Below are 26046 nucleotides of genomic sequence, written 5' to 3'. Positions count from 1 at the left end.
ATTTCGGAAAAAAAAGCACCTGCTCTAACCTGGCAAACAAATTTTATTCAATTTTTTGTTTATCTAATGGCAGGGTAAAATGCAAACAAGGGCTGGTCCGCAAAAATACGGCAAAGCTGCAGGCGCACAGAAAGTTTTCCTGATTAGATGCTAGGATACCATGTAAGCCCTATATATACAATTGGATTATTTAGATATTAGCGGTACTTGGCGGTCAGTACTACCCCATGTTTTTAGATAACATAAATAAATACAAAGCATACACGTTTTATTCGAATTATTTCGCACATGCAGAAAGCATTTAAGAACATGAAGAAAGTTTACTAAACCACTAAACTTGCACTGAAAGCACTCAAATTTTCAGTATTGTTCTCAAATTTAAAATAAATACAAACAATATATTCAAGACTGGCATAAATGAAAACCATTGGGCGTGCTACTTAAATTTTCCATTATATTGATTTAGCAACAATATTTTTTTCAAAACCAAACATGTGCTATTCGACCAGATGTGCCAAAATTGCTCCGCTTGTCGCATCTATTGAGTTCTCTTCAGTTTTCCACTGCGGCAACATTTCTGGAAACGAGGACGCAGATTTATTTGATTATTGATTGTGGGCAGGTATCGTTTTGGGTGGCCAGTGGGTAAACTGGCGCAGAGTAAGCATAACCAAACTGTCGTCGACAATAAAAATAAAAAGTAAAAAGTAAAAAATAAAAAAACTACACTGATGGCACTTAAAGCGCGCCAGGGAAATTGTTTATATGATGGATATGTATGCTTTATACGTATGCTCTCCGGGTCACACACACTTGTACACATTCCCATTTTTGGAATTGATTGCTTTAGAAAAAAAAAACATCAAAAGTGGAATTCGAGTTGGTTTCTGGGAGACTCAACACACATTGTGTGTGCGGTTTGAGTTGAAACTACATATGGATTTTATTCAAATAAAAGAGTTGTTTAAAAATAGTTGAAAAATTACAGGGACTATGAATAAGGTATTTATCCACATTAGAAAGAAGTTGGTTCAAACATTTCAAAATGTTCCTTTTTTTAAAGAGATGTATAGATCATTATAGATCATTTATTATATAAGCCCTTTTAGGGATCAACTTTCAAGATGTTTTACGTGCTATTTTAATCAAATTTACAGCACAATTCATGAATGAAACTTGATATCTGGGCGGGTGAATCTTTCACTGTTTTTTAATAAATCTTGCTTAAAGAAATGGAAGCTCGAAAGCCGCCTTGCAACATGGCTCAAACTGTAATTAAACTCCTGGCCGGATAGGCCACAACCGAAACAGAACTTGCCCAATTTGCCTTTATCCTTTTCTGGCATGAAATACACGTATATATTGTATATGCATTTCCATTTTCATTTCCATGGGCATGGCAGCAAACTGCTGACCAAATCAATTTCGCAATGCAAAATGAAAATGTTACAGGGGATTTTCGGGGATCGATGCGGACGGAATGCGGAAATTTGTTGCCGCTGCTTAGATGCCCGTAAAATTGCATGCGGAAAAGCAGCACAAACATTACGTAACCGGATTGCGAGCGGGAAAACCTACGACTACGGGTTTTCCAAAGGTGCAGCGTTGTTGTGCGGCAAATTGTACCAGCGTTTGAGCGCATATTAGACGCCATTGAATTGGACGTGGGTGTGGCAAGGTGCACGTGTACGTGCCACAAAATGGGCAGATTCCGCCAGCAGCACGAAATTTGCAGCAGATGCAGCGCAGATCCCAAAAAGGGATCAACAGGTTGGGCATCCGAGTGGGAGAATCCAGCTGCCGGGTTTTCCCGGCTGCAGCCACCTAGTTTGGTGAGGTGGTAATTTCAATTGAAAGCAATTTATAGATTCCTTTATTGCATACTTTGTGGGAAATTCGAGACTTTTGACGGCTTGCCGTGGAGCTCAATCGGCAAACAAAGATAGCACAATGGTTTTCGCAATTTATATTAGCGGTTAGCTCTGCCTTAATCAAACATAGAAAACATGGCAAAAAATAGGGCTCGCTTAAGTATGATATATATTAATAATTCATATATTATACAATGATTCATTCAGATAGCTTATTGTCAAGATATTCTTTTACATTTCTCCTATGTCTAATGTCCTATGCATAATTCATCACTCAGAAATAAACTGCAAAGTCATATTTAATGGAAAAAATTACCCTTGACTAGTAGCATGCAGGCGATTAAGATTTCTGCGCCATTGACAATTATTTGAGCCCGCAAGCAACTAGTTGAATTGCGATACAGAAATTATGCACATTTAACCCGCAATGCCGAAATGCATCTGTTCGAAAGCCACTCAAAGGCTCTGGCGGCAAGTAATGTCCTTTGTCTATTGTCCTTGTTAAATCATCACAAGCGCAATTATAATTAAGGACACAAAATGGCATAACAATAGTGACAACAAACACCCTTCCACAGCACTTGCCCATCAATAATGCTCACTCTTATGCATCCGTAGGACAAAATAATAATATTACATAATAAACTATTAAATCGGAAAATACGGGAGGGGGCCGTGGGGCTGGATGCATGTGTAAACAAATTGCAATTGTTTTATCAAGCGTGCTTTTGTCCTTTTCCATGGCAACAGCAGGCGAAAACAAAGTCGATGACAAGCAAATGCTCTATTTATTCATAATAAATTGCCGAACTTTTAGCTTCAACTTTTCAGCATTTATGTTTGGGATGATAAACACTATTTAATAGGATGATATTGAACCTATTGGGCACTTGCACTTGATTATAAATTTACTGGCAAACCGCACTTTTGCAAACGCATTCTACTCAGGTAAATTGCTCTGAATCTAATCTAAAATTGAGTATTTCAAATGCAGTGCCAACTATCTAATAAACGACATCGGATTACACAGGAATGGCAAACCCCTTGAAATGATCGAATTAGCCCACTTCCAAAAGCGCATTAAACAATAACGAGTGGCAAATGCGAAATTGTGTAAAATTGCTACAGCAAGCACAGCATATTATGGAAGAAGGCATTGATTTAGCGATAGATATCTACGGTGCACAGATTTCCACAGGTATATACATACATATATAAAGCTGGGGTATTTCGCAAGCCATATATATTTAAGGACGTATGTGGGCCTTGCGATGTGACTGTTGAATGCATTAGCAATTTCCATGGCTCGAACGGGAGGCTCCGAGGAAAATGGAACCTTTGGTGCAACAGTTCAAAGTGTTGACAGTCCATGCGTGCATTCTGTGTGTGTGCGTGTGGCTGTGCGTGTGTGTGTGCGCGTGTGTGTGTAAGCCATACAGGTAAATCCAGCCCACACCACCCTATTTGCCCGCTGGCAGCTTGAAATGATAAATATGCAATCGAGGCAAAGGTGAACAATTTTTATATGCATTTCCCCAGCTCTCCTCCGCCTTCCCACCTCCCGCGGCCCCTTCACTCAGGCATTTTTCTTGGAAATTTTATGCAAAAACAATTTATTATGGAGCAGCGGAACCCCGGATCCCAGCAGATCTAAGCCGGGACATACTAGTATTGTTTCCTATGGCTGCAGCTTCTGTTCCTGCCCCAGCTGCACTTATCGGCTCATGCGATGCCATTTTGTAGCCCACAAAGCAGCGGTACGAACTGCATCTACACGGGGAAAAATGGTTTTCACTAGTTTTATTCTTACTTTGGTTATTTTACTTCACTCTGCAAGTAAGCGCATTCGTCATTGCAATGTGGATGCTTAGTCTCAATTGGATAGTTTTTCAGATCTCGACTTTCATACGGACGGACAGGCAAACGGACGGACAAACGGACAGGCAAACGGACAGACAAACGGACGGACAAACGGACGGACAAACGGACAGACAAACGGACAAACAAACGGACAAACAAACGGACAGATAAAAGGACAAACGGACTGATGTACAGGGTGGATTAACTTCGATCCTAATGAAGACTACCTTTCCTAAACCTTTTGCATACGTTATATCGAGTCAAGTGAAGAAAATAAATTCGAGTAACAAATTACAACATCATACTAAACAAAGGCTTTTTCCTCCCGGTGCATTGAGGCAGAAGATATGCGATTGCATTTGGATATGCTTAAATTATTACATTTCGCCTTTTGCTGTATGCCTTTATCGCCGAAGATTGATTGCGTTTGCCAAGTGTTTGAAAGGATACGAGCCATGGGAAGCAATTTCACTTGGCTCACATGACAACAGGCGCAATGTTCAAGCCCGAACAGCCGCAATGTTTCTCAATCTCTTTGATTGAAGAGCTGCTGTGCAATCGAGGTAGGATTATGGTGCAAAATAATGGAATGCCATAAGGGTGAAAATATTATGCTTGCCATTTCAATTATGTAATTAATGTAATGGAATTGCAAATCTTAATGCACAGATAAGCAATTATAATAGCAAATAATTCCCTCTTCAAATAGGTGAATAGGATGAATTGAACTTTAAGTGCATTGAATTTCATTCTACAATAAGAATGCTGAGCAGGTAATATTTAATTGAATGCATTTCCTTTCGCCATTGTCACATGTATTTGCTTTGAAAAGGAAAGCTTGCAATTTTGCATGTGGAACACAGTAGTTAAATAAAAACAAAAGCCCGCAATTAAGGCATTTAAGTTGCATTTTATCGCACGTATATAACGAATAAATTAACGCATCTATATCTAGAAGTATTATAATGAATAAAATAAACATATTTTGACAATTTATGGTGAGATTCATTCGATGCAGATACTTTCAAGAGACTTAAGACTTGTGGCACTTGCAACCGCACTGAAGTTGGAAAACTCCTCGCCGTCGACACGCCACTCGATCTGAGATTGTTCTTCGGCAAAATCCAAGGAAAGCCTCATCTAGCCAAGCCGCATGCTTTCCAGAGCTCTTACCCAGACGGAAAAAACAAAACTTTCACACGAGCCAAGGATTTTTGAGCGGAGTTTCCGGGCGAGAAGAGGACTCTTTGCGGAGCAAAGTTGACGGCTTTGCAGGCCGTTAAGCGGAGGAGCTGCATTCTCTGGACAAAGCTGTGTGTCCTGCGTGTGTATGGTGTGTACACTTGGCATTAACATAATTCATATTTTGTATGTATTTGCATAATAATAAAGCTGCTGATGTGCCATAATCAGGAGCAGAATCCGCACAGAAGCGTCTTTTCTCCTCTGGCCTTTTGGCTGCCACGTCCAGTGATTCCCAGTCCCCTGCCCTCACCTCCCCACGTCCAGTTCCAGTTCCACGTCCTGGTCCACGTCCTGCTCAGCCACCCACTCCCCGCGCTGCTGTTGACAAATGGAATACAATCGACCACACCCACGACACCAGCAGCGCCCCTTTCTTACGGAAAATCCAGCCAGTGTTGGCAAACCCCTAAACTTTGAAATTAATGTTATGTTTTATCACCACTTCTGCTTAATGTTTTCTACACAGCTTTCATTAATTCATACTTATATACTAAATACTTCATTTCAGATATTTTTAATTGCGTTTAAGCCCAAATTCATTGAAGCCCTATTAATGTGTGTATAAATGCATACACGATACAGCTGCATTATATTTTCAACGAAACTATTAAGGAAAACCAGCTCAAATGGAACAAAAAACACAAATTGCCATCCCTGTCAGTTGTACAGATTTGAACGAGAAAAGAAACAGACTCACATGAGCTTTCTCCTAAGAAGTGGGACGTGGGCGGAAGTGGGGGCGTGGCCGGCAAGGGGCAGTGGGCGGTGGTGGGGGAGTGGCACCCCGCATAAATGCATGAATACTTATGGATAGAACTACTGCTGTTGGACTTTCTGGTGGGCGGTCGCAGGCGGAATTGTCATGTTTCCCGCTTGTGTTGCACTGACATCTGGGGGACATAATTCGTTGACACACACACACATGCACTCACACACACAATGGCAAGAACAACATTTATTTGTGCGCTTGTGTCTTTATATACAAATTCGGAGCGGACTTTGCTGGTCGGGTATCCTTTTTTCCGGTTTGCTTGTGTCGAAACTGCACTAAATGCACGTTTAATGCAAAAAGCTTCAAAGAGAAATAGCTAAGAACTCGAAATGCAAACACAAGTTCAAGTGCGTTTATCGTTTTAAGCTGTTTTCATACCCCGTACAAAATGAGAGCTGGGCATGCTGTATGCGGCATAACTATAAACTACTATTCCACTTGTGTCCCATACAAAGCAATAATAGTAAAAGCGTTTAGTTATGCAATATGTCCTATTGAGTGGTACTAAAACAATCGGATACACTCAGTCTCAGCACATTTTCCTTTTTTCGCCCGAATGCACTAAAATGATTGGCACCAGCATCCTGTTAAGTCCTTCAACTTCATGTGCCTTGTAAGCAATTATCGTCAACTATCATGGCCATTCAACTGCATTTTTCAATCGACTATAAATAATAATGTTCGATTTTATTGCATAAATTGTGTATATTTATTTAAAATAAATGATTTGCGTGCCATGGAAACCCATTGAACACACTTCAAAACCTTCGGCAATGAAAGGAACCGAAGGAAAAACAAACAGTCACGTGTACTCTGCCCATCCGGCCCCAATAATTTATTAATTTTTCCCACGGGTATACAGCCCCCTTGCGATTTCCCTGAATACGGCTTGCACGTGTCCTGGGTGGCCAGGACATGCTGATTCCCCTGCTCGACGAAGCGTTAAAATGCCACCATTAAAAATCAATGTTTAAAGATTTATGAGCTCGACAAAGTGTTAATTACCAGGTAAGAGCAAGGTTAAGGAAAAAGGCAAGGAGGGGGAGTGGCAGAGGCTGAGCCCAAAAAGGAAAAGTCCTTGCACGACAACGTGAACTCAAACATAAGAGCGAATAAGCTGAAGAGCTACCAACTTGACCTATGGCCTTTAACTTCTGTTTACTCAGCCTTTTGCGTATCCGTTTGTGGGAAAGTGGAAAAATAAATTGAAACATTTTCGTCGTTGCACTCGTATAGTTTTCATCCAAAAGCTATTAATATCCATCAATTATTCAGTAATTGATGGTTGATACATGAAGAGTACATTTAAACGGGTCAGCACAAACGAAAACTGTTTGAGTTCAAATAGAACTAATAAAAAGTTGATACATAATTAAACACATTGATTGATGTCACATGGGTTAGAAGGCCAGTCATATTCAAATTTTAAAGCATTTGAAACGAAAGCATTCAGGGAAAATTTAAATTCCAAACTAAAACATTGGATAAATACAATGAGGAAACATTTTTAACATGTAACAATAAGCAATTTGGGTTTTCGCTGGATAAGATCAAATTAGGAAAACCGCCTTGATTAAAACTGATTCAAAGCGATATTTTTAATGCGATAAGGCTTGGCTTCTGTAGGCGCCTAAAGTTTATCTTGTAATCCACTTTAAAAAAAAGACATAAATGTGGAATTCAAAATGCCCTTTTTAAATAGAACACCCGTGCAGTCCAGAGAAAACCCGCGAAAAACTTTACTTTTAATCAGACCAAAACAAAAGGAGCGAAAATAAAAGCAAACAAAATAGCTGGAAAAACAGGCGTCAGGATGCCAGGACGCCGAAGAACAAAAATAACGATACAGAATGGGAAGCAGAAAAGTAACAGAAAATGGGGAAGGACGAGCGCTCATAATTCCACGGCCAAGAGGAAAACTCAACGACAGCGGCAAGGAGTGAAATAGGAAAATCAACAACCGAAATACGTAAAAAGATGCCAGGCAGCAGTTTTCCCTTACTTTTACTGTCGGCGTTTCTGTTTGTTTCTATTTTCATGCACATTTTTTTACTCTATTTTCATTTCGGTAGTTCACCCACATGAGCTGCGATGGCGAAGGGACACGTGAGGTTTCCCAGCGACAAAAGTACGAAATATGTGGGCATAATATACATATTGTAGAAATATGTATAGTATATGTGTGTGGCCGTGCCTGTACGCCTGTGTGCGTGTGAAGGACGAACGAACGCCTCAAATATGCTTCAACTACTAAAGAAGCCATAAAGCAACAGCCATCAACCATCAGCCAGCAGTCAAACGGGCCACCACCAACGGGAGCCCAAGTGAACTTACTCGGCCACGCGGACTGGGAACACATTTTCCAGGACTCGACTCGAACCGAGGTCGATTTAGACCAACAGGTCGTACAACCTGTTCGGGTTGCAGGGGAAGTTTCAGGCTCAGTGGGGATGTTAAAAAGTCGGTTGCGAAGCATCCTGTCCAGGTAATAAGGATTTCGCCGATTCTCCCTTATGCTAACATTACATTCTACAAAGTATTAAAGAGGCATACGTATATCGTATGTTATGTACGTAATATTTAAATGTTTGGTACGGAATATAAATCAGTTTTATCTTTAAATTTATTTATTTACTCTTCGATTTAGATACTGGAATTTCCAATATAGGTGCAGCATTATACAATAATATAATATTAATTTTACTCCTGAAGCCAACATAGTACAACAATACTCTTTTAAAAACATGAGCCGTTTCTACATTTTTTCTACGTGAATTGGTTTCATATCAGTTAGCAGTTGGTCGTGCAACCAAAAAATTACCTTTTATAGATAACAAAAAGTCACAAATGCTGGTGTTTCTGTAAGTATATTTTTATGGCAAAGACTTTTCCTTTATGGGAACGAGGAATCAAAACTAAATGATAATATTTATGGCCAAAAAAATTCATGGGAATTGTCCTTTATGGAAAATATACCCTTTCGTGCAAATACTTTAGTTGTGTAAAGTAGAAAATATATTTATGCACTTGACAAAACAGTGAAATGTAAAATTAGGTCGCTTTGCTTATCAATTCTACCTAGTTGGCTTAGAGTAAGGATGAACTTATAATGGGAAAAGAAAAATAGGATTCTTGAACCATTTCAAATCGTGAAAGGAAATACATAGGGCTTATTAGGAGATTCCAATTATGGTCTAACACCAAAAAAGGCCTCATTACTTAAAATCTGTCACCTTAAAGGCCGCAGCTCTTCGTGAAGTACTGCTAATAATCCTTCAGGGTAATAAAACCAAGGTAGTTATTTCAAAATTTGCGATTTACAAAGAGAGAGAAAGCTGTTTTACCTGCCAAACTGATATCTACCTGCTAGCGTTTAAGAATTGATCAATAGCAGCTGGTTCAGATACATGCATACCTAAACCTGCCAATTCTTGCTACCTAGGAGCCATCGCAATCTTAATTCCATATAAAACACTGGATGGAGTCAGCCAGCATCAGAAAGTTTTTAGTCATGACTCGTCGCACACAATCGCGCTATATCTTTGACATCGAGGAAAACTCCCGAGTTTTCCGCCATCAGTTTTTCGTCAATGGTGTAAGGCGAGCGGACTGCACCACATGTGAAAGTCGAGTGCCAGTCAGCGAACCATACCATCACCACTGGCGAAATGATGTCCAGGACAATAGAGGCCATTGGATTCAAATTGGTCCGGAGGAAAAAGACATCCTGAACAGAATCGAGGACCAGGCCATCGAAGAGTTTATCCTGTGCGATGGAAGCACTGCAGCAAGGACCAACGACTTTCTTCTGGAAGCTGGGATGGATGCAGTTCCTCAACTGCTGCGATTTTTAAGTTATGGTACCGAAAAACTGGAGGCCACAGTGGGATTCTACGTGGATGTGAAAAAGGAGCGAATGTACTACGAAAGCAGTCCGTTAAATATCGAACACCATTTGGATATTGGTGAGGCGGTGGACATGATATTCTCCATGCTGCTGGAGAAGATCAGCAACTATGTGCTGCTCCATCAAAGGGTTCCACTGGAGGCGTGTGTCATCAGAAGGATGAAGGTGACGGTCAAGAGATTTTGTGCCTCATCTAAAAGCAATTCCTGCAAACTCCCTTTGCAATACCGCGTAAAAAACGCAGCAGAAGTCAACGAAAATGGAAGTAATAAGCCTGATTTGAAAAAGCTTTCTGAAACTTATTTAAACCAAATGGACCAACATATTCCGGCTACACTAAAAATAAACCTTTACACTTTTCGGGTCTGCAGCACCTCCAAGGAATTATATGCGGTGCCATATTTGCTCCGAGGCGATGATGTCGAAAACACGCCCACCTTCATCATTCAAACGGACGTTGTTGGCGACTTTCAGGGCTTGGTTGAGATCCGAAATATTAGAAAGTTCCTGCGGATGGATACCCAGGATCGGGTCTTCGAGTGCCGCCAGTGCCAGTCCCACTTCGTGGACCGGGTGCACCTTGCCCTCCACAAGCAGATCTCCTGTGGCAGGAACTTTATGGTGTGGCACATGGACAAGGACGCCATCGAGTTGCACGAGAATTGTTTGCCCCTGCCAAAACAGTACTTCAAATATGATTGGGTCGGATTGGCAAGCAAGAGAGTTTAAAGCCATTTTAGAATATTAATCGATATACAACTTAATAAATTATTTAAAATTCTTCATTTTTGGGATAATACAAATATTTTTTCGACTGATATTTTGAAATGTTTAGTATATTTCAGTCATTACATTTTGGTATATTTACATTCGCCCTAAAGCCTACTCAATGTGTTCTGGTCACTCTATTATCCGGCCGATTTTGATTTGTTTATGTTAAAAACGAAAAGCAATGAATCCTCTGGACAAAATACACGCTCTGGACGAGATCGAGAAGGAGATAATCCTGTGCATGCAGAGTGCAGGTGGGATGAGACTAGCTAGGCACCAAAAAGTGGGTAACATTTACGTATTTTTCCAGGACAAGCCTTGCAGGAGTTGGGCAAGGAAAAGTCATCCCAGAAAAATGCCGAAACCCAGTCGCAGCAGTTCCTCAAGAGTCTGTCCAGCGTGGAATCGAAGCTTTCCGAGCAGATCAACTACTTGACCCAGGTGTCCACGGGTCAGCCGCACGAGGGTTCCGGCTATGCCTCCGCCAAGGTGCTCCAAATGGCTTGGCATCGCATCCAGCACGCCAGATCCAGAGTGCGCGAACTGGAGGAAACCAAGGCCAAGCACTCGCATGCTGCTCGTCAGCAACTGAAGCGGCAGCAGGAACATGCCGCCGCCCAGCAACAGCAGCAACAACAGCAGCAGCAGCAACAACAACAAATGCAACAGGCGGCACAACAGCAGCAACAACAACCGGGTGGAGGAAGCACCGGCGGGGGCGATCATCCCATGGGCGGAGACTCCTCCATGTCAACCAACTAATGTGGGGCTATCTTTAAGGGTAGGGGTTTTCATTTTTTTAGATTGAATCGCACTCAATTACATTTTGTCACCCATAAGTGGCAGACCTTTTAAGAAATACATTTGCATTCTACTATTTGTACTTTATTTGCTATGCTAAAAGGTAAAGTTATAATGCATCCGGTGTTGAATCAACGGACTTATCACAAGTGGTATCCAATGTTTCTTGATTTGATTTAGTTTGACCAATGCCAAAGAAATTCTTCTCGCAAACGTGTCGCACGCACTGCAGCAAGACATTTCGTTCATGACGTATATCCGTCTCCAACAGCTTCGACAACATGGTGTTCGGGGTTTGTTTGCGAGCTCTCTTGTAGTTCAAGCCGTAAATTCGCTTTGGAGCAGCTCTTTTGGGTGCAGTTTGTGGCTTCGGTTCCACTGGTTCAGTTTTGGGTGAAGCTGGCGCTGTTATAGCTTCAGTTACTCGCTGGAAGGGCTCCTCATCGGGTGCTTCGTCAGAGGAGCCGTCTTCCTTGGCAGGCTCTGAGGCAGATGGAGTTATTTGACTGATGTTTGTTTCAGGCGGAACTTGTTCTGAAATTGTCATATCCAACGTTGGTGTTGGTGGTTGATCCTCACAGAATTGAGGGTTCTCAACAGAGATAGGTGTATTTGAAGCCTCAGCAGTTGCATCATCAAGGACGGGACCCTTTTCTGTGGTTTCATATGGCATACTTATGGAGCTCTCTACGTGTGCTGTGACTTGTTTGCTGCAGTCTCCTGTATCCTGCTCGTCACTCTCTGTTTCACTTTCTTCGTCACTATCTGAACCATACATTCCGAGAAGGCTAGACAACGCATTATTCTGTTGTCGAACTTTTCCCTTCAAGTGCTGGTAGTCGGGCATTTGTCCAGTTCCACCAAATTTACCATTTTCCAGGAAGCATCGAGTTACTTCCTCATTTTTTCTATCTTCCTCAGTTTCTATCTGCTTTGAAGCTTCATTTGCTTTATCAGTAGTTTTGTTTGCACTTTCTACACGTTTTCTCTTGTCGTTGGCTTTGCCTTTGGCACCTCTCCTTGTCTTGTTTTTTTTATCAAAACGTTCTTTGCGATCTACGTTAGGTCGCGTCCTTTGGCGATCTTCCCGGTTACCGAAGCGGGATTTGGAAGCCTCAAGGCGCTCTCCGCGTTTAATTCGCTGTTCCTTGGCTAATCTAGCCAGCTCAACATTGGCCGCAGTGGGAAATCTACAATTTGAACGGCTTATTGTAAAGAACTCAAGTAATTGCTACTAATTAACTGACTTTTTCCTTCGCTCTGCCCTCCAAGCGGCCAATTCTTCCTCGGTCCAAACTTTCTTCACCCTCACGTAGGTTCCCGTGATGTGATTGGCTTCTATGTGCCGTTCCAGGATGTTGTGGAGCGCCGCAAAGTCGCAGTCATCGGCAGGGCAGAACTCGTGCTGCTCCAGGTGGCGTTTCATGTCCTGCAAGTTAGCCAGCTCCATGCCACATGTGTGACAAAATTCGGCTCGCGGAGGAGAGTGGTAAACAGGTGATGTACAGGATGCTGGCACGCTGACTGGGCTGCTCTGTGTATGCAATTAAGTTATGTTTAGGAAATAATCACGGACTAACGCAGACTCACTTGTTCCTGGTGCAGATATTTCGCTGGTACTGTTGATCCTCGTGCGCCGTACATGGGTGGCGGTTGCTTGGACCGCGGCAGCAGGGTCATCCCACTGGGGGTGAGGTAGAGGTGATTGGAGGCGGTGGATCCATTGGTCTTGCCGAACTTTGGAGACGGCAATACAAACTTCGGCAGCACCTTTTCATCCATTTCGTTGCGATACAAACGTTGAAAACAATGTGCGCGAATCGCCATAGTGTGACCGGAGCTATCGAATATATACTAAATACTAAAGGTGTGTTTATAAAATTCTAGTTTTGTTAATTTTGTATAAGTGGAATATTTCAAATTTATTTTTTAGGCAGTTTTGCTTAACAATATTTATTAATCCATTTGTATTAATATTAATTGTATATAAATTCAACAATTCCGGCAATCTATTGCAAAAAATACCGTTATTCTTCCAACCACCTAACGATAGGCCCACCCACATCGATAGACTCAGTGTGACCGCACCGCACTGTTGTTGTCGCGATTAGCAAGACAAAAACAATTAACTGGGCAGCACAAGTCAATTGAGAGAGCCATCTTAATTGTATTTATTAAGTTTAGGCGTTTAGATTAGTGCGAATACTCAGCGGACGGCGAAATGCAGAGTGTTCTCAATACCGTAAAGGGCACAGCTCTCAACGTGGCCGAATATCTGACGCCCGTTTTGAAGGTAAAGTCTCAAATAAACGGAAAACGGACTATCAAAGCGATGAAATGTGTATTTTAATACGTATGAAACGAGAGTGCATGCTGAAGAAAATCCGAAAAGATAATGGGCCTCCTCGCTCATTTCCCATTTTCCCACTTTCTCTGAATTCTGGTGACGGCACCCGGAGTGCTATACAACTGGATCCACCCCCAGATTGTCTCCAAAAAAAAGGGGCGTCCCAAAATTCTCAGTCCATTTTTGTGTCCTTTTTCGAAAACGGTCTTCAATAACGTAAGGGGGTTAAGAAAATAATTGGATTTTCATGTTAAGATTTGAGAAACAAGTTTAACAGGCTTCTGCTACTGATTATCTATCCACAATATATTCTCAATAAAACTTTCTCTAATTTTTAAAAATGGAGTTAAAGGGTAATGTTATACAAATATCGTAATCTTTTTTGCAGGAATCGAAGTTCCGCGAGACAGGTGTTCTCACTCCGGAGGAGTTCGTGGCCGCCGGTGATCACCTGGTGCACCACTGTCCCACTTGGCAGTGGGCGGCTGGCGATGAGACGAAGACGAAACCCTACCTACCAAAGGGCAAGTGCTGCGATTTTCCACTGATAACTAGCAAATTGACTCATTAAAATCATTATGCCCCCACTTAGATAAGCAATTCCTGATAACGCGCAATGTTCCGTGCTATCGCCGCTGCAAGCAGATGGAGTACGTGGGCGAGGAGACCCTGGTGGAGGAGGAGTCCGGTGACGGCGGTTGGGTGGAGACCCATCAACTGAACGACGATGGCACCACCCAGCTGGAGGACAAGATCTGCGAACTGACAATGGAGGAGACAAAGGTGAATGCGGGTGACACTTTTTCACGAACATCTGTGAAATCCTTTATAAACGTTTAGAGAAAGAAATCACTAGGACAAGATCCTTAAGTTGAATTCGTAATTCAGCAATCATTTACATCCTTTCAGGAAGAAATGCACACTCCAGATAGCGACAAACCAGCGCCGGGCGCTGGGGCCGAGGCCGATGACGAGGACGACGATGAGGCTATTGACATGGACGATTTCGAAGAGAGCGGCATGCTGGAGCTGGTCGATCCGGCCGTAGCCACCACCACACGCAAGCCGGAGGCGGAAGCAAAGGCAAGCCCAGTGGCAGCCGCATCGAGCGACGCGGAGGCCAGCGGTGACTCAGTGCTCCACACACGCACCTACGACCTGCACATCAGCTATGACAAGTACTATCAGACGCCCCGACTCTGGGTGGTGGGGTATGATGAGCAGCGCAAGCCACTGACCGTGGAACAGATGTACGAGGATGTGTCGCAGGATCACGCCAAGAAAACTGTGACCATGGAGTCGCATCCGCATCTTCCAGGTCCCAATATGGCCTCGGTGCATCCATGTCGGCATGCGGACATTATGAAGAAGATAATACAGACGGTAGAGGAGGGCGGCGGTCAGCTGGGAGTGCATTTATACTTGATCATATTCCTGAAATTCGTTCAGACCGTCATACCAACCATCGAGTACGATTTTACGCAAAACTTCAATATGTCTTAAGCCCGCCATGTTTTTCAATATTGACGCAATAGATTTAACTCATTAAACACAAGTTTGTGTACTGATAATTGAATAAAGATTTGGGCAAACATCTTACACATTGAACACCTCGGATTCGTTTTTATAATTACTTTTTATTTCACTTTGCTTTTGTTGTTGTTGGTTGGTTGCATGTTTGAAACATCTCTGAGATGAAATTGTATGTTAACATAATAATAAAGCATATTAAATCAATTGATCAAATATGCATTGTAGTTTTAGGTAGTTTTGTTTCTAGTTAAATGATTTTTTTGCGTTTTTAACAGTTTTTCAAACTTAAAATGTGTGTGTTGCTTGCATTTATATTAATCATTTAATGTATAACTGTTAGATCCTTTTTACTTTTTATGGGTTTATAGTATATATATAGATTTTCTTAATAGTTAAAATCACTTTTCATTTGCAATAACAGGTTCACATCGTAATCAATATTACAATAAACATACCTAACGCCATTCATACCTGAATAAACATTTATATATTTGTATGTGTATATCGATCCCTCCATCTTTTCCCTTCTTTTAACGTGTTTTCAACAACATGCCGCCAGCGTTACGTTAGACGTCAACAATTTTGCCCTTTACTTATAATCTTTAAATATAACTGATCCACTATCTAGCCAACTTTCATTGCCAACTTTTACATTATTTACCCATTATTTTCTTTACTTTTTTACATTTTATAATACATATAGAAGTTAGACATACCAACTAGTGACCTAAATATATAATATATACCTAGGCAAACCTATGTAGATGTCATCGTGCTTTCGTTTTTTGTATTTTTTGCCCCCTAATAATCTTGCGTCTGCCAGAAATTTCTATTATTTTCGTGAATCTTTCTGCTACCTCTGATTTTTTACACCGCATTTAAACGTTTGTTTTTATACACGCTGCCTTCAAATTTGAAATGTGTGTGGTAATTTGTGTCTGTTTACTGAATTTGGAGTTTAAACTTGTTTAATTTTATAAGGTACGTTTTGTTTAAGCGCAATGCCTAGGCGAGAATTAAGGCAATGAAAAGATCCGAACCAAATTAAGCGCAAATTTAGAAATTCCGAAAATTGGGGTCATTACATTAACAAATTCTTGAATTTTTAAATCCTTTGCCAGGTAACTTAATATTTGAATTAAAAGTTGACCCATTAATAGATATTCATTAAAAATAGTTTATTTGGTTTGTTTATTCCGATTTTTGATTTTTACAATATTCAAGTTTTTCTTTAATTCGATTTCTTTTCCGTCTCATTGCCCAAATTCATGACTAAACATTTTTTACTTTTAGTTTTAAAGTGTTATACAGCTTTTTAAAATGTTTATAATTGGATTTTACCCTTTAACTGATTTATCGCTTTCCTTGCACAAAATATATTTTGTTTTTTAAATATAAGCTTTACATTTTCTGGTTGCTGACATTGAAACAATTACATCTTGTTGAAATTTACAAATAGTTGAAACTTGCTGCTATATTTAAATATACATTTAAGTATATATTTTCTATATAGTTTTAAACACGATCTTTATTAATTTATATAATTTCTTGCTCTTCATTATCTTGTTGTAGGTAGTTGTTTGCATTGTTTTCTTACACTTAGATGAAATTACAATTATAATATACACATACATTCATACCATGAACACCTAAATTTGCTTTGTTTTCATTTTCTTTGTATGGATTTTCCAATTTTTCTGTTGCCATTAGATTAGACGCAATACTATGCAAGACACTTGGCGCAAAAAAATACAAGAATCGATCTACAAGTGGGAACGATACTAATTTGAAAACTATAATATAACCAAATTCTAATTAAAAATATGTAGGACGCTTAAAAGTACGCCAATTTACATAAAAATATATATAGATTTGTATCCATAAGTATCGTATTCATATAGGTATATAAAAATAAAATTTCTCATGCTTCTTTTTTTGTAATGCCTAAAAAGTGTGTTTCTCCTTGCCGTATTAAAATTTAAATCCATACATCTACATATTCTCGTTTAGGTTCAAGTGTTTTAAAATTGCTTTATCAGGGACTACAAATAAAACACGAATTAATTTAAGACAAATTAATTAATTAGTTAAACGTAAGCTAGACCTAACCGTAAACGTAATAATAATTAACATTGAATCAACAAATGTGTGCATGTGTGTGTATAGGTGTGATAGTTGGTGGTGTTGGTGGTAGTAGTGATGATGCATTCCCATATTCATAATACGGAATTCTGTATCCTTCGTTCGCCTTCCATATCCCGGTTGCCTTGAGGGACTCCCCGCCTTGTTATTTACACTTCATAAATGATTAAGTATTCCGTGTCACGTTCTACCGCCCTCTACCCCTTGCGCTTGGCGTGGAGCATCTCCATGAGCAGCGTTTGGGTGGGCGCACTGCCGGCACAGTGCTTGGTGTACAGGTGATCCTCGCCGCGAGCGGCCATGGCATGGATTTCCGGTAAGATGTTAACTAGCCCTCTGAACTTGTCCTGCAATTAGCCGAAAGAAATGTGCTTTAGAGTTGTTTGCACGGCACTTGCAAATGATTTCCAGTGGCAATGGGTTTTAGCTCAGATAGCCTACATATTAAAACTGAATCCTTTACTCACATTGACTGACGGATAGCAGGTGAGAGTGTAGTCCAGCAAAGCGGCTTGCACATTGTCATGTCCCTCGGAGACGGTCTTCCGGTTGACAATACCCCGTACACCTGTGGGAAGGATTCAAGGGTTTAGAAGGTTGTCAATCTGCGCCAAGCGTCTTATACGGCCTTACTTGGATTCAACAGGATTAGGAATTTCATGCAGACATAGTCGCCCATATCGAATTTCAGATCTTGCAGCTTGTTCTGCAGCTCGTTGAAGTAATCACCCAGCTGTGGCACGCCCAACAAACCCAGGCTCATCAGATTGAAGACCTGGCCATTGTTGAGTTGCGTCTCGTCGGGCAGGCCGTTGTGGATTCGGTGATGCAGGTGATCCAGAACTAGCATGTCCGACCAGGAATGCTGCAGCAGCTTCATTTGGTCGTCGACCTAAATTAAAAAATATTACAGGCATGTTGTTAATAAATTTGAAATAAAAAAGGACTTAGTCATAACAGGCGCGGTTGCCACTATGCATAAAAAGGTTTAAAAGCCTTTATAATCAATATTTATACTAGGATCATCACTTATTTTGGTATCTCAATTCGTTATAACAATCAGTTTTCTTTTATAGAAGATTTTTCTGAAAACAAGTTAGTAACAGTAATAGCTAATTCATTTAATCTAATAAACCTTATTTTTAGTTGGTTTTGTATTATTTTTGACCCAATAATATCTTTTAAAGGTTTTTAAGGCAAAGTGATCAAAGTTTGTGTTTTTTGAAGCAGCAACCGCACGCTTAAAGTCAATAGATACATTTTGTGATGATATGGTATGGAGATAAGTTAAGGCCTAGTTTTGGATGGTCTGGTATTACAACACGCCGTCTCTTTCTCTTGGGGATTCTCTCGGTTTCTTCGGGTCTCTATGTCTCAGTCCATGCCTCAGTCTCAGTCCCAGTCTCAGTTTCAGTTTCGGTTTCTCCGCTCTGGATGGGCTGTGGTGTGGTATGGGTGAGCACATCAGTTGCGTCATGGAGCGAGAGACGCTGCTGCTTGGCTGACTGACTGACTGGTTCAGCTTTGCTGGCTAAGTAGGTCAGACGCCAAATGAAATCGAAATTCAATGCAGATTCTGCCGGCGTCGCTGTCGACGTCGCTTTCAGTTGTCGGTGGTTTACATAACATGCCGCAGACTTGGCCCCTAGTTTGAAAACTGGTTTTTGGCTTTGAACCATGTTGCTGCTGTCTGTGTTTGCTGATTTCTGATTTACTCGATGTGAGGATATCGGGGTGTTGAGGCAACCCCATACTTTAAAGTGGTCCATACCTTCAGATCCTTGAAGAAGACGGTGTTCCGTGCCCAGTCTACTTGCGAGAACAAATTCTGGTCGAGCACTTTGCACATCAGCTCGAAGAGATCCACTTCCACCTGGTTGTAGGTTTGCTTCTGCAGCAGGGCAAACAGTTGCGTCTGCCATTCCCGATCGTCAATCGATTGCACAAAGTCACGAATCATCGGTGAGACTCTGCATGAATAATAATGTGATTAATAGCCCTCAGGACTTCAATTCACGCCTGGAAAACCCACCTTAATGGCTCGATTAGCGCGTCAGCTGTGCTTGATGGATGTGTGCCAGAATCGAAGCTTTTTGGTAAACAGAAGATATAGAAAAAGTTATAAACATTAATGTTCAAATGACTTCTAATTGGAGAGCTCATCAAGTGATAACTAAGCAATACGTAAAAGGGCAGTTTACTTAGGACCTTAAAAAGAGATCGTATTATTATCAGATAAATAATTAAACTTCGAATCCGAAGCTACTATCTGATAATAAATATGTTTTAACATTTAGATACTCGTTTTTAGGAGGAAATCATTAGATGTCTTTAAATCTTTTGCCTAACAAATGTATTGCATTGATAATAAATTGACAAGACTGCCCTTTTCCACATTTGCTGCATGATCAAGTTGAATCCTTTTCCACAAATGGGGTAATGTAACGAAAGTATCTTTTGAATGTTCGTTGCAGTTCGTTTGTCGTTTAATTTGGTTTGAGTTCGGATATTCTTTGAGTATTGTTCTGGCTCTTGGGCTAAATACCACAATTTCGAGTCGGCCGTGTTCTGCAGAGATCCTATTCCAGCCTCGTGGCAACTGCTGTTGCCATTGCCGCCGTTGCGATGCAGGCCATCGGTGGAATTGGTTCCTCCTCCTCCGCCGCCCGCATTATTGCCACCTCCTCCTCCGGACGCTCCGTTGCCCGTGCTGCTGTTGTTGTTGCCGTTGCTGCTGCCGTTGCTGCTATTGCCATTGCCCACGGAACTCGGTCCGTTCAGACCTCCGCCCCCACTGCCGCCTGTGCCGGCGTTCATGGGCGTGGCTATTACACCGCCCGTGCTCGCGTTCACCTGCCCCAACGCAATCGCTATGGGGCTGGGCGACGAGTCCGGAGATTGGGTGAGTGAGGATACCTGAGGATATGAACAGAAATTCGTTTATTGCCATAGAATTCAACCCGTTAAATCTTTAATTTCATTACAATGTGCTACAGCACTGACAACGATGAACGCAATCAATCTCTCACCTGAGGTATTTGAATTTCCTGCTTAATGTTCATATTTGGATATGCTTGCTGGTAGCCCGGCGAGATCGGCGTTGGCTTGATGTCCGGACCCATCGAGTTGCGCAGCGCTTGCAGCGCCAACTGCCGCTGCCGCATCACTTGCAACTTCCGCGCGCGATCCCGTTTGTACATGGGTCCGAATTTGTTGCGTCCACCACGCATTCTATCCGCTCGAACAGCTGCAAGAAACGCATTTGCATATAAGTGCGAAGTTTTGAAATAGAAAATGCATTATTGTGAAAAGAATTCATAGGCCACCAAATCGTTTCTTCCATTCCCCATTTCCCAACAAAGTTCCCTTATCTCTTAAAATGCTACAAAAATATTGATTTGCTGTCCCGAAAATCATCTGAAGATAAGAACTGCAGAACATAAAGAAGAAAGAAGGCGATATTCTTAGAGAACATAAAATAGTTGTACAAATTAATGAACACCAAGCCTCGTGCCTAGAAATTTTAATGGTTTTATAGCCATTTGAACCCTTTCAGCGTCTTCCAACTTAACTGCCCCCCAATTCGGACTGGCAAAATTGCAACGTGGGGAAAGCATCCTATTCGTTTCATACATGCGTCTCATTAAAAGCCAACTCATAACAACGCTTCACAGAACGCACACCATCAAGTGCAGGGTGCACATGCATACGCACATATGGGCACGCACATGGAAAATATGGTTACATACACATATTGCGCATACGCTGCGTTGTACAACGGTAGTAAAACAAAACTGTACAACGCACATCTGTGTATTTACGTGCGTTTGTGTGTGGGAACACGCTAAATGAAACGCAATAAAAATGCGCTTCTTATGGCGCAGCACGAAAAATGAGCGTAAAGTGTGCAGTGAAATAAAATCGCTGGAATACCAACTTCATCGAAACCAAAGTGAGAAACAAGAACTATTCATTCGTATTCATTTTGTAAAGTAATAAGTTCATTTCCTACCGTTAAACAAGATTAATATTTTGCTACTTATAAATTGCAGTTACTATAAATACGTTTTAAATAATGTAACAATGTTAACAATGTAATGTAATAATGTTAAAAATTGTAACAGACTGCTTCTACTTCTACAAACGAATTGTGCGCTTTGTCTGCTGTGAAAACAAACATATTGTAATATATAATATTGTTGTGTTAGGCCAGACATTTTCGCTACGTGTAAGTGAGAATTGCGAGGGTGGCGGCTTAAGCCAAAAACAGATTGCGATTGCAGCTAGCGCCATGTTGATTACAAGATGCAATTGTCGGGGGTTGTTTTCGCACACCCGTAGCACAATAACACAAAAACACAAAAAAACAAAAAAAAAGCGCGCAAGTGGGTGGTGGTGGGTGGTAGTGGGCGGCAGGTGGCCACCATAAAATATGCATCTCAGGTCCAAAGGCAAGGGGAAAAATTAAAATACAAACACATGCACAGGAGCACGAACACAAGCACTGATATATGCAGTTTTAGTGCGGCGAACAAGTAACTGTAATTTAGGTCAAGCGTATTGTTTACAAATAATCAACATACATACATATGCATTTGAATAAGTTTGTGTGCGTGTTAGAGAGCGGGGCCCTCTGCAACTTCTGCTCTCAAACGCCGCAGTTGCGGCTCTCTCTCTTTTGATTATGTTTTGGCTTGGCAACGCGAAAGAGCTTTCTATTACGACATTTCTCTCCCCGCAGACACACACACACACACTCGCACACACAGCGGCACACCTGCGAACCCGAAAGAGAGCGAGGGAGCGTCAAAGACTGAGAGGCTTTCCGCATTAGACAAATTTGTTGTTGCTGTCGAGTGGAGTAGGTCAAGGACAGTGTGTGTGAAAACTGGGACAACACGGCCATTGTTGTTGCCTGCCAACTCTCCCAAAAAGAAAAACTCACTCTCTCTCACACTCTCACCGCTCTCGTGTGTGTGTTGGGAAAGTTGTTTGTGTTTGTGGGTGACTTACAGCCGTTATTTTATGGCCTTTTCCTTTTTCCGGCTCAGTATCAAGTCTATTTATGTTGGGCAAGGTAAAATAAATACAAGAAATACAAATGGCTAATCGTCAATCGATAGGGAATTTATGGAGTTCATAAAATCGTTCCCTTCCCATTTTCCCGACTCGATTGTTGATCCATTTACTATCTTTTTTAGCCGACTCTTACATAATTTCCCAGCGACATTTCTTCACTTTCAATTTCGGCTTTCATTTAGATTTTCACCTCTTTGATGGAAGTTTTTTTCGAGTGGGGTTAAGTGGTTCAATTTGTATGCGACAAAATTGTTTGTTGAAAGTTATTCCCACCTTCGGGCCCTTCCTTTTTTCACTTTTTACACTCTTTTCGTCTTTTTGGGGAAATTTCTCACACAACGGGAAAATCAATACGAGGCCTGTCACTTGCCGCTTTTGTAGGCGTTTTAGAGTATTGTCATGACTTGAAAAGCTGATACCAGCATATGCAATTTGGTAAACACTAATTGAGCACCAGCGGTGCGTATACGTAATTTTGTGGTTTATTTTTCAGCCTAGCGGATGTTGGGCCAAAGTTTATTTATAATTAATGGCTAACAACTCCACTGCTACAATTTGTTGTGAATTTACAAATAGTTCATCGATTTTTGGAAATTGCTGCAAACATTGTGTATACGCAGCGTAGGATTAAAAATTTCAAAATAAATAAAATGTGTATCGAGGAGTTTAATTCGTTTAAAGTACCCAATAATTTATTTGATAATGATTGCTGGAAAAGTAATTTCAATGGCTTTTGCAAAAATGGCTTTTGGATAAAAGTCAAAAAACAATAAATATTGTCAACTTTCCTCAACTTGAACCTATGCCTTTTAAAGCTCAATACTTCTACACCAATTAAGAAAACAACGAACCGATTCTTTTTAAATTGAGCAAATAGACTAACAAAAACTTCCGCAGCTCAAAGGCATATACATGGCGTATACGTAATATTAAGTATACGCCTCTTATTCTTTAAACACTAATATAATGAGTAGAACGAGTCGATTTAACCAAATAGATTAGTATTTCCGCGAATAAATGATTTAATCATTACAATTAATCCCTGCGATTACAGCAAACAATTTGCTGTTACCCAAAATAATTCCACTTGGCAACAAAATGAAGCAAAACAACCAATTAAACTCGACAACGGCGGAGAAATCCCTATTGACCCTACATCCGTAACAAAAACATATGGCATTCGAGCCATGTGAGTCATGTGGCCCAGCTAAGCCGAAAGTCTCGCTGGTCTTTACAGCGCCCTCAAATAAATGAAAACACTCAAGTCACAAAAACCAAAAGCGGCTAAAAATTGCCGCAATTATAAAGACCAAAGCCAAAGCCTGACTGGGAGATATAGTCGGCGATTCCCCGAGTGAGCGGTGGGGGCTGCAGGGGTGGGAGGGGTGCGTGGGGAGGGAGCCGGCGCTGACGAAAGAGATTTCATCAGAGGCAAACGGAAGGACGGAATGAGACGGAACGGAACGGAACGAGAAGAGGCAAACGGCGAGAAACGACGACGACAACGAAGCGAAAATGTTCGTAATAATTCAGTGAGTATTAAAAATAAAATTCACTCGCACACACACAGACACAGACGTAACACACAGCACACAACATGTTGCATTGATTACACACTTACACGCAGAAAAACGGCGAGAGAGGCAAACATTTTGTCGTATCACGTGCACACACACCAGCGCACAGTGGAATCTAGGTCATGAGCGCAAGAGATGGCACTATGGGCCAAGTACACGAAGGCGGAACTGAGATGGCGATACATTGATATACGTATGAGTGAGTATATTGCACACACGTTGTTTTTGCGGCCTCTGTCGCCGCCGCCGTCGCTGCCGACTGCGCTGCTCCCGCTGACTCAAGTGGCTTGCTTGTGTGGGTGACCGGAGAGCCGCTTGAGAAAATGCGCCGCTGTGTGTGTGCGAGCGGCACAAGACAACAAATAAAACTCAAATGAAAAACGAATTTTGTTCCAGCACTCGTAAGTTTGATGGACAATATTTGTTGGTCATGTGTTTTCACCAAGAGCCAAAGAAAAATTCAAATAAGCGGAAGTTAGCCGATCCCTTTGGAAATTGGCAAGTGCAACATCACAACTTTTATTGGAATTTGCCTGCAGTAAATATAAAAAATACAACTATGATCTGTATTTGATATAAAATTCAAATATACTCAATACTGTTAAATAGAGGAAGTGATTTTACTGATCTAACAAAGAACTATTTTTAATATAATCCAATTGTCCAGCAATCAAAATATTCAATTAAACTTCCTGGCATTTATGTATAAAGATATAACCATTTATCTAAGACTCGAAAACTCCACCCAAAAGCAATTTCGGCGTCCGGCAATCACAATTTTCACGCTTTTCACACTTTGCTTAATAATTTCCACAGTTTGTTTGGCGCTGCCCCACAAACAACACAACAAGTAACAAACAAAAAGGAAAACAGAAACGCAAAACAAAAATTGCTCGTGCTAGTTTGAAAGCAGTCCACAAAAGCAGTCAGTCAGGAAAACTCTATTACAAAATGCAAACAATTTTTGAAAAGAGAGCAACGCAATCTCGTACAAGTATAGTACACATTCGCTCGATTCATTAAATTATAGAAAAACATAGAGTTTTAATTGTTTAATATTATTTTACTTGAAAATAATACAATTAGAAGAATTAAAATGGCCGATCCTGAAAGTCCTTCCAACTGCTGTACACCCTGTTTAATTACTTATTATTATAGGAGAATGATTGGCAAATTAAAGAATTTTATTCCTTCACAAAATATTGATAAATTTTAGTTGAAAATTTATAGTTGAAGTTCCTTATTTGGAGTGCGCCCTGTAAAAAAGCGAGAGAGCTCCAAGTCTCTCTTTTTCGGTTTGCCGCTTTTTTGTGTTTCATGTTTTGGTTTTGAGCTTTGTTTTTGCTCCCTGCGCTCTGCTCCGCCCGCCCCTGCCCGCTCTCCTCTCCCGGCTCTCTCGCAGCAGCGACGCTGGCAGAGCCTTGCTTTGTGGGTGAGGGCGTGGAATTCTTTTGGGACCGGTGCATGCTGCACTGCCTCTGAATATATGTACACTTGGCTTCATGCATATGTACATATATATCTACATATATATGTATATATGTGTATGTAGATGTGGGTCTCATACAAGTATGCATGTATGTAAGTATGCCATAACATAGTACATATGCCAGTACATGTCTGTGTACTATATTCACAGCACATGCTTGTTTGTGGGGCGCCCTCTCAACTGGTGCGGTTGAAGTTGTTTTTTCCCTCAAATAACTTTGACTTACGCCAAAAAAAGGGGAAAAGGGTGGGGAAATGGGGAGCATTTACGCCGAGATGAAACAAATTATGCAATTAAGAAGGTAAATGCTAAAATAATAAGAAGCGGGAATAAATTTCAATGAAGAAGGAAAGAACTTTCGCTAACCTAATCATTCTATGCATCAAATTTTAGAAATAACCTAAGCTAATGAATTATTAAAGGCATTATCAAAGAACATGCGAATGGAAAAAACGAAGCAATCATTATTTGCCCATATTGTTGAGTAAGTGAAAAATGACTAAGCTTTATTGATAGTTCAGCGAATAAAAATTGATAAAATGTTAAATACACTTGAAACACAACTTCAACGAGATAGAGGATAAGTTCTCGGTGCTGGAAGCCAACAAGAAAACCACGAAAATATAAAAATATACAGCTCAACGTAAATGAG

The 26046-nt window shown here is 40.9% G+C and overlaps 5 protein-coding genes across 5 annotated transcripts in view; 3 read left to right on the top strand and 2 right to left on the bottom strand.

Annotated features, from left to right (window-relative positions):
- The first annotated feature begins 9155 nt into the window (after positions 1-9155).
- On the top strand, positions 9156-10429 carry LOC6546001 (protein terminus). The gene has a single exon (XM_001972777.3). The coding sequence runs from the start codon at positions 9227-9229 to the stop codon at positions 10382-10384; it is 1158 nt and encodes a 385-aa protein (XP_001972813.2). The 5' UTR covers positions 9156-9226; the 3' UTR covers positions 10385-10429.
- A 92-nt stretch (positions 10430-10521) lies between these two features.
- Positions 10522-11300, top strand: LOC6546000 (mediator of RNA polymerase II transcription subunit 11). The gene is made up of 2 exons (XM_001972776.3): positions 10522-10680; positions 10737-11300. Exons 1-2 carry the CDS (start codon positions 10608-10610, stop codon positions 11186-11188), a joined length of 525 nt encoding a protein of 174 aa, XP_001972812.1. The 5' UTR covers positions 10522-10607; the 3' UTR covers positions 11189-11300.
- Positions 11301-11305: 5 nt separating this feature from the next.
- On the bottom strand, positions 11306-13084 carry LOC6545999 (nuclear fragile X mental retardation-interacting protein 1). Its single transcript, XM_001972775.3, has 3 exons — positions 12818-13084; positions 12475-12761; positions 11306-12417 (listed from the first exon to the last, which is right to left on the bottom strand). Exons 1-3 carry the CDS (start codon positions 13052-13054, stop codon positions 11337-11339), a joined length of 1605 nt encoding a protein of 534 aa, XP_001972811.2. The 5' UTR covers positions 13055-13084; the 3' UTR covers positions 11306-11336.
- A 193-nt stretch (positions 13085-13277) lies between these two features.
- Positions 13278-15182, top strand: LOC6546069 (ubiquitin-like-conjugating enzyme ATG3). Its single transcript, XM_001972774.3, has 4 exons — positions 13278-13520; positions 13963-14098; positions 14167-14357; positions 14484-15182. The coding sequence occupies exons 1-4, from the start codon at positions 13449-13451 to the stop codon at positions 15075-15077; spliced, it is 993 nt and encodes a 330-aa protein (XP_001972810.1). The 5' UTR covers positions 13278-13448; the 3' UTR covers positions 15078-15182.
- A 1435-nt stretch (positions 15183-16617) lies between these two features.
- LOC6546068 (nuclear hormone receptor FTZ-F1) overlaps positions 16618-26046 on the bottom strand; it is a 41006-nt gene continuing 31577 nt past the window's right edge. The window contains exons 4-10 of the mRNA XM_001972773.3: positions 20279-20496; positions 19795-20165; positions 19282-19338; positions 19021-19219; positions 17883-18141; positions 17717-17817; positions 16618-17596 (exon numbers count right to left, since the gene is read on the bottom strand). Of these exons, the coding sequence (XP_001972809.1) occupies positions 17447-17596; positions 17717-17817; positions 17883-18141; positions 19021-19219; positions 19282-19338; positions 19795-20165; positions 20279-20496 (1355 nt within the window). The 3' untranslated portion in view covers positions 16618-17446. The remainder of the gene's footprint in view (positions 17597-17716; positions 17818-17882; positions 18142-19020; positions 19220-19281; positions 19339-19794; positions 20166-20278; positions 20497-26046) is intronic.

The sequence above is a fragment of the Drosophila erecta genome, unplaced genomic scaffold (genome assembly GCF_003286155.1).
Source record: "Drosophila erecta strain 14021-0224.00,06,07 unplaced genomic scaffold, DereRS2 tig00000021-arrow-pilon, whole genome shotgun sequence".
Taxonomy (NCBI): Eukaryota; Metazoa; Arthropoda; class Insecta; order Diptera; family Drosophilidae; genus Drosophila; species Drosophila erecta.
Note: the sequence above shows the minus strand (reverse complement) of the source record. Positions and strands in the feature narration are given on the sequence as shown.